This window comes from Nannospalax galili, unplaced genomic scaffold (assembly GCF_000622305.1).
Source record: "Nannospalax galili isolate Female #2095 unplaced genomic scaffold, S.galili_v1.0 scaffold360, whole genome shotgun sequence".
Lineage (NCBI taxonomy): Eukaryota > Metazoa > Chordata > Mammalia > Rodentia > Spalacidae > Nannospalax > Nannospalax galili.
In genome coordinates this window covers 1-9,450 of record NW_008345688.1, presented here as the reverse complement: position 1 = coordinate 9,450, position 9,450 = coordinate 1, and the positions used below count along the sequence as shown (strand labels likewise).

Here is a 9,450-nt window from a genome sequence, read left to right as displayed (position 1 = left end):
GAGGCTATTGGATCCCCTGGAACTGGAGTTATGGACAGTTGTTAGCTGCCATGTGGGTGCTGGGATTCAAACCTGGGTCTTCTGCAAGAACAGCCAGTGTTCTTAACCACAGAGCCATCTCTCCAGCCCCAAATATCAAAGATTTATCCATAATGTATTGTAAATCAGAAATATCAAGTAAGCTTCCTTGGGTGGACATCTAAATACCTGTAGGGCCACACATGCATAAGAGTAACGAAGTTGAAGACATAAAAGTTTAGTTTAGATAGACGTAGTTAAAATCAGGACATCATTACGAAGACTATCCTTTCCAAGACCAGTAGAACAGTAGAGAAATAGGGATAGTTTGTTCTTGCAAAATTTATTCTGAGCTGTAATAAACTCAGAATATTTTTTGTCTTTTGGAGAGAGTGTCTCCCTGTTGAGAACTCAAAATTTTTAATAAGCACCAATTTTGTTACTGACAGAATGGAATAACTAAAAAATAATTCTGAAATTATTTTATTGGAATTACAAAGGAAAATTAAAAAATAAGGCCCTAAGTGAGTTCCAGATACTACTCTTACATTATAATGGAAATAATTCCATAATAAAATAGGAATAATACATTTTCATTCTAAGGTACTCCATTTTCAATTAATTTCTGAAATATTCCATTATTGTTATGCACAAGAAAATGGTCTTACGTAATTGTTTAGGTATGATATAAATATTGCCCTTTCCTACAATATGAGAAAAAAGTCAAATGATAAAGTAGGAAATTTATTTCATGATGTGTATGTACAATGATGCTCAAATTGCTAAGTGTGTAATGCTTACTTTTAGGGTGAACCAATAAAAGAAAATATTAGACTATTGGAATGAGCCCACATTACTAGTGTCTAAGCAGACTTACAGCAGTCAAACCTCAAAGCAAGCAGTACAACTTAAGATCAGATCTTCACATTCATTCAAGGAATTATTGGGAACATAGATGTCTTATGCTGGTTCCCGTTCTTTGGGGAACAGAGTCAGTAGCTCATTGGCTGCCCGTGACTTTGTTGTGCACAGTTAGATTATTATCAACAATCTCACCTCTGGAGACTGGAAGTCAAAAAGGTTCTAATTATACCTGCGTGCATGCCACCAGGAAATACTTCAAAATTTCTATGATGAAAACTGTTTATCCTGAAAATGATACCATTCACATATATTTAATCTACATATGATTCAATCTGGCTGGTATAAACTACCGACTCTGCCATAATATGAAAACAGCCACATGAAAGTCATGGGAGTCATCAGCCACTTTTAAATTGGAATTCTGTTCCAGTCCAGAAGATGGAACCCATTAATGGTATCAGCATCTGGGCCAAGAACTTGTGATTAGATTGGTCATAAGCCCTAAGAGAGAACTTGTCGCTATAATCCTGGTAAATGTACAGAATATTAAACCAACCCTGAATGACTTTTTGCTGTAACAATAATTTTGTGTATCCCTCAACCCTCATCAGGGAAGCTTCTTTGGTGATTAATGGTGGTTAATACAGAGAGCCACAACTTCTCAACGTGAAGAGGACAGGAGACTGTGGAGTGCTCAGCCTTAAAGGAGCCACCTATATCACCCTCCCCTCTTACAGGGTTCAGGGATCATTGGGAAGAGGGGCCCAACACAAGGATTGCAATAGCCAGAGACAGTAGACAAATACTTTGAAATAGTGTTTTCATGGCACAACAGGCCATTTGAACATATGAACTCATGGCAGCTGTGACAATATACAAAAGACCTGTGCAAACCCAAGCCAGACACAATCTTTGGGTAGAAGGGGAGGTGGTTTCTAAGTCCACCCCAGATGAGGAGCTCTTGGTAATTGAGAGCTGCTGAGAGAAAAAGTAAGTGTCCCTTAAGGCTGTGACCCTTACAGGTTGGTTATGCTCCATAGGATGGCACATGACCAGGGGATATACATGCAATAAACTGGACTGGATGAGTTATTAAAGACAAAAGTGAATATGAAGTTGGGGAGCAGGGAGGTGGGGGTGGATCTGTGATGATTTGGGGTAGGACTGGAATATGAATATGATCATAATGCATTGCCTGAAATTCTCAAAGAATTAAGTAAAACTTAAAAATATAATTGCTATAGGGCCTGGTGCAGTGGCACATGCCTTTAATCCCAGCACTCAGGAGGCAGAGGCAGGTGGATCTCTGTGAATTCAAGGCCAGCCTTGTCTACATAGTGAGTTCCAGGACAGCTGGGGCTACAGGGAGACCCTGTCTCAAAAAGACCAAAACAAAATAAAAATAATATATATAAACAACTTAATATTAGCATACTCAATTAAGGATTTATGGTAGAATATATGTACAGCAATCAAATGACAATTAATGAATTTTTTGGCATCCTAAACATTTTTTTGAAATACTTATGCTGTTGCTGTAATAACTTGTAGGCACCATAGATTTATGGATCGTGATTCAGAATTCCCTTGTTGAACATCATTTACGAAAGCATGTGTAATTATACAATAAAGTCAGTAATTTTTGCAAACAAACATTTATGTGGGTTTTTACATACTTTCACATTTGCTATAAAATAATCATTCTAGAAATATGTCAATTAGTTACATTTTGTGGAATGGAAGTCAAATGATTTTGATGTTTTTAATTAATTCATTAATCTTCCTTGTGTCTTCTAACATAAATCTGATGATCATATGTAGATGTGTGAAGAAACAAAATCTGATTTCAATCCAAGTATTGTATACAACGTAAGGAATCACAGTACCATTCTAAATGCTAGTGAAGTTCTCAGGCTCCTTTAGAGTGGTTTTGAATACAAATGAAATCTATTATGTCAAAAATTAAAAGAAAATTTCAATCTAGGAAGAAATCCAATGGACTAATAGTTACACAATGAGAACTCATATAAACTTAAGATGACATTCAAGTCACGTTTTATGGAGTGTAATATTAATAACTGAGCAAGATCTATTGGCAATTTTCAATAAGTGTATCCACATAAACTTTAAAGCATGTAACAAATACTTGCTACTTACTATTGCATGCCAAGAAACATTTGTTAGAGATAAAGCAGTAATGAAAAGAAGCTTGCTGCATAGTCTGTTAAGCAAATAATAATAATCATAACAACAATAATAACAAAAAAGGCATATTGATACCTGCAATGGAGCTGAGTGCTCTGAAAGGGAGATGACAAAGTAACCTAAAATAGATACCTTATTGACTGGTTCAACTCTAAAACTTTACCACATATTAGGAGAATTTAATGACAAATATTTACTTTCTAAAATGTTGCAGAGCATAGATGTAAATCGAATTCACTAAGTAAAACTCTAGGCTTTGTAGACCACAGTCCATACACATAATAAAAATCGAAAGACACAAAACTAACTTGCACAGCCTAACTTAAAAATATATTAATATGAAGACTATCCTATTCAAGGCTGGTAGAGTTGTAATGGAAATGGTCAGTGGTTTGTTCTAGAAAAGTCTACTTACATATACTGAAACTTTTCCAGAATCTCTAAAATAAAGCAGACTTGATTGTGGTTGATGAGCTATTGATGTGTGTCTTATGTGGTTTGCATCTATATTCATTAAGGATATAGTGCTATAGTTTTCTTTTTGTTGTATCTTTACCTACTTTGGGTATTAAAGTGATACTGACTTCATTGAACAAGGTTGGCAGTTCTTGTTCTCTTAATAATTTAAGCAGTATTGGTTGTAGATCTTCTTTGAATGTCTAGTAGAATTCTGCTGTGATTCTATCTGGGCCTGATCTTTTTTAGTCTGGACTTTTGTATTCCTATTTCAATTACCTTATTTGTTATGTGTCTATTTAAGCTGATGATCTTCTTGGTTTAACTTTGTTAGTATTTTTTTAAATTCTTAAAAATTTTACATATTATTTTCTTTTATGTGTATGAGTGCATTGCCTGCATGTATGTAAGTGTACCCATGTCTTGCAGTGCCCACCGAGGTAAGAAGAGGGCTTCAGATCCCCAACCCTGAAGTTACAGATGAGTAACTATTTTTAATTCCATAAAACCAAGGAAAATTATGGAACAGAAGCACAGGTGCCATCAATTTTGCAATCTTTTATATGTGGTACCAGTTCTCAAATCAAATGATATTGTACAGTCAATATGATAGTTGGTCTACACTCTGTGAAAATAAATTCACACATAAAGCTAAAAGTAATATTACTTAATAGAAACTGTCAAGGATGATTGGATTTTTCTCAAAATTGTAGAAGAGAAAAAGACAAGTTTTCTAGACTTGACTTTATACAGATGAAGGTCTGTAAGTGTGTGTGGAAACCAGATGAAAATCAATAAAAGCAGTTGTTCCTGGAGAAAGGCTGAGATGGTCAACTGGAAATTTTGCTACAGACTATGATAACAGTAAATATTCAAACCTATCAGTTAGGCTCTGACTCTTTGAATAGGCCTGAATGATGGTGTATCTTCATATATGAAGGCTGAGTTCACTTTATAAGTCCCTCATAGCAATCATCTACAAGCCATTCTTCTTGGTGGGAAAGGCCGGTGTTTCTTAACTTACAGAGGTTGATATCTATTTCTGGAATGCTATTATTTTGTCTCCTGTATTTTCTTATGACTAGTTTGTCTAGAAAAGGTTTTTGAAGAATAATATAAGTCTTGTGTTTTCAATATTTATTTCCTTCATGAGGGTAACAGCTTCAGACATATTATATCATACGACTTCTCTCTAGTGGACAATGGGCTTCTTTCAGTCTAGTGTATGTGCACAATTGTCCATTTCAGTAAGCCACACAAAAATATCAATCACATTCTGGGTCTGGCCACTAAACCAAATTTTCTTTTAATACTTATTTCTAGCTATCACAATTATATTTTATTTTAAGTAATAACAAACACTATTCAAGTATTAGAAGAGTTCAGAAGATTTAACTACAACTTCAGCTGTGCTGTTCTATGTATGAGAATCTCCCAACTGACCTCCAACCTGTCCAGCTGCCTGCAAGTCCTGCAGATATCTCAAGAGATGCAGCTTTCCTGAATCATCAGCGATGGGGTTGGATATTTGATGATGCAGCTGCCTTTGAGGCATCCATGTTCCTATATGACAACCCTCACTCAAACTTATGAAATTAGCCACTATAGAGTCATTGATCTGCCATGTAGGACTTTTGTGAACATTATTATTAAGTCTGTCATTGATTTTATACCTGGGGTGATATGACCTTTCTTCATGTTTCCTCGCAAAATATCTGTGAACGCCCTTATTTATAAGCACCAACTCTAATATGTATGTTAGCCTTATAACCCTCTGTCTCAATTCTATGTTAATACTTTATAACGTCATAGTTGGAAAAATAGCTCTACATCGATAAGTTTTTTTTTTTTTTTTCCTGTCTTTTTGAGACAGGGTCCCCCAGTAGCCCCAGCTGGCCTGGAACTCACTATGTAGACCAGGCTACCCTTGACCTCACAGACATCCAACTGCCTCTGCCTCTCAAGAGCTGGGATTAAAGGTGTGTGTCACCATGCCCGGCCTTCAATTCAATGTTAATATACATTCACACACATATATAATAAAATGATTTATGTTGCTAGTAAGCCATATATTCATGTTTTCTAAAAATAAAAAATGATAAAATGCAGCATCTTGATCTACTCAAGATATTTTGTAACACTTTTTTACAATTTTGAAACATTTATACTTTACAAATATTGTTCCTTTAAATATAGAGATAACTCCAACTGGACAAATAAATATTTTTCATGTTTTCCTACCTTGTAGATTTTCTGCATTTTAAAAAGATGAGGCTCATATAAAACTTCACTTATCAGGGTACTTTCTAATCCATGAGACTTGTGTAAAATATATATTCATCTTCCCAATTGTGAAGTTAGAATTATCAAACATAATTTTCTTGTCCACAATAAACAATACATCATTCTTTGATCTATAATCTCCCATCTCATAGAACTATATGTAAAAAGCTTTATAAATATTATATATATACAATTTTTAGATGTTTTATGAATTGTGATTGCTGTTATCTTGTATTTTATAGTCTATTGTAACTTTCTTTGATTCATCTTTACTTTCTCTGTTTCCATCATCATTTTGTCTTACCAATCATCAAAATATATCCCATATTGTTGATTATCACAAGTGTTACCATAATAGCTCTTGTTTGAAATACCAGTGACTACTCTTCTTAATCAGAGTATCATTCCCTGCTTAACCTTTGTCACTTACATTATACATTCTTTAATTTTTTAAGATTTAAAGCAAAATTTTTATGTCTTGTGTATGAGTGTTTGGGATGCATTTGAGCTTATGTGCAAGCAGGGTCCAGAGGCCAGAGTGGGCAAAGACTCTGCATAGAATGGACTGTAGGACAGGTCTTAGCTGTCATATTGGTACTGGAAATGGACCTGTGTCCCTGGAAGGACAGGAAGTGCTCTTAACCACTGAGCTAACTTTCCAGTCCCTTACTTTTGATTTTCCGTGCTTAAGAACTTAGTATATTATTTTAAAAAACCTCCCAAAGTTAATATATTATTACATTTGAGAGAGTTTTCTGGTATGTAGATAATTTGGCATTTTCTTCATTCATATCAAAAGTCCCTACACATGTTTATTGGACTCAGCATGATCTAGTCTACTTTTCTAGAGAAAAGGAGATTGTAGTTCTCCTTCCTGTCTTTGTAACAGTTTGACCTATCATATTATTTTCTGAATTATCCAGGGTATTTTCCACTGCTGGGACTTGAGGCTACACCCTCTTTCTAGACATTTCTTCTTTTAGAAATGACAGTGAAAGCTCAGATCCTTATATTTTACTTTGTTTCTCTTTAACTATTTATTATAACACTTATACATGTTCAAAACCTTTCAATCACTGTAATCTTCTCTTTTCTTATAGAACAAATGAGATTCAGATATTCAGTCATTTTTCATCATGTTTAAGATATTAATGAACCATCTTTCAAATACATATCTTTTTTTCTATTTTTACCTGCATAACCTCATATTCCCCAGGTTGTTAGGTTATTTTTTTGCTGTACAGGTTCAGAGCATATTTTGTTGCTAATACTTTCCTCTTTAATTAGGAAATATGATAGTGGAATTGACACCATATTATTTAAGGTTTCAGTTATTAGTCATTGAAAGAATTTTAGAGCCTGTTTTCCTACTATTCAAGAACTGTCCTACCTAAGAATCTGTATAATTACCCCTTCATATCGTCTATTCATTTAGTTAAAAAATCATGTTAAAAAGTTTTTATATTTAATTATTTATGTTTTTGCTTTATGTGTATGAATGTTTTGTCTACTTGCATGTGAGTACACCCATGTTGTGCAAAGACACCTGAGGCCAGAAGAGGGTGTCAGATCCCCTATAAATGGAGGTATGAAAGGTTGTTAACCACCAGATCGGTGCCGGTATTTGGACCCAGGTCCTCTTGAAGAGCAGTCAGTGCTGAGCCATACCTCCACCCCCAAGTTTGTATATTTTTATTATGGATAATACCACTTTTTATTTCATACTTTTCTAAAATTTTTGGATTATTTTCTTAAAATAATGTTTTTATTGTTTCTTTGAGAATTTCATACATTTTTATCATATTCAGTAACCCTTCCTCGTTTACTCTCAAATACACCTTTATCTCTCTATCCCCAACCACTCATGTCCTTTGTCAATTTTAAAGGCCCGTTGAGTCCAATTTTTTTTTCCCACATGCTCTTCATTAAGGATTCCTTCCCCAGATCCTGGTCAAAAGACCACAGTAGATTTTCATAACACACTAACAGACACAATACTTTTTTTCCACACATAATTGTTTATGGAAAAATATACATAATAGAGTTTAACTTTCTGTAACCATTCTAGCTTATTATTAAGATTGACACTTTACATAGACATATAAATTTTCACTAGAATGTTGAAATATTTAAAACACATTATAAATGAAAAACATGCCCATGATTTCATTTTTAAGTATTTTTAAATTTAATTTTTTAGCGATATATTTGTGTAAGTCTGGGTGTGTATTGGACAGGGATCAGAAAAGAGTGTTGGATCCCTTGGAACTGGAGTAACAGGTAGTTGTGAGAAGCCCTATGTGGTTGTGAGTGCCTGAGTGCCCAGGAGAGGGTATGAGATGCCTGGAGATTCTGCTGCAGATGTTTTTTACTTGATATGGGTGTTGACAACCGAACCCAGGTACTCTGGAGGTTTTGTCTTTCCACAATGTAAGAATTTATTCAATAACAATACATTAGCAGTCTACACCAATTTCATTAACTATTTCTACCTATGTTTTCATGTATTTATTTGCTTTTCTTTTGTTAAACATTTTCAATGGTTTTATAAATGAATATTTTATTTGCATTATTTCTATTCCTCCAAGTCCCCCAATTCTTCCTATGTCCCCCCTTCACAATTTCCTCTCTGCTTTACTTTTGTAATACATACAATTATACATACATACATACACACACACACACACACATATTGAATTCAGTCCATTTAGTGGTACCCATGTGTGAATGTGTTTAGGACTTTCTAAGACTGAACTCCATCCCATTTTTAAACAATTTTTAAAAGAATATGTTTCAGCTTTTAAAAGCATTTTCACCTTCCAAATTAATAAACCGATCAATGGAGTGATTTCTGTCATATTAATCAATATTTCTGCTCTAATGAACATAAGGATATATCGATGGAAGGATATTTATTTTCTTTAGTGTATTTGTTGCTATTTCAGTATAAGTTTGTTTAAAATCAGTCTCAGGTTTCCAAAGCTATAACCAAGATGGAGTTGAGTTTAGATTCTCATCCACAATATTATTGAATTTTTGCTGCTTCTTTCACATCCTTATTCCTCAGGTTATAAATCAGTGAGTTTATCATAGGAATGACCAATGTGTAAATCACTGCAGAGATCTTCTGTTCCAGAGAATATTGATAACTTGTCTGGATATAGCTAAAAGTTCCAGACCCATAGAGTAAAGACACAGCAGTCATATGTGAGACACATGTAGAGAATGTTTTGCATCTTCCTTCAGCTGAGCAGATTCTCATGATTGCATTGATGACACAGATATAAGGGACCATGATGATGTTGAAAGTGAACACTGCAAACACTCCAGAGAAGATCAAGAGCAACATCTCATTGGTATGTGCATCAGAATATGAGCACTTCAAAAGTGGAGGGATGTCACACAAGTAATAATTCACAATGTTTGTCTCACAGAAGTCCAGTCTAAGCAAACCTATTGTGTGTGTCAGGGAATTAATGAGCCCAGCTACATAACATCCAAGGACCACCTGCATGCAGACATTTTGGGTCACAATGACTCTATACAACAAGGGGTTTGCAATGGCCGCATAGTGGTCATAAGCCATTATAGAAAGGAAGAAGCTATCTGTGGTTCCATACACTA

At 34.6% G+C, this 9,450-nt stretch overlaps 1 protein-coding gene across 1 annotated transcript; it reads right to left on the bottom strand.

The window, feature by feature from the left end:
* Nucleotides 1-8,851: 8,851 nt before the first annotated feature.
* Nucleotides 8,852-9,445, bottom strand: LOC103741065 (olfactory receptor-like protein COR9; the record flags this gene model as incomplete). The annotated part of the gene is made up of 1 exon (XM_008841751.1): nt 8,852-9,445. A coding segment is annotated over one exon (594 nt), but the record flags the coding sequence as incomplete, so codon positions are not given.
* Between the last annotated feature and the right edge of the window lie 5 nt (nt 9,446-9,450).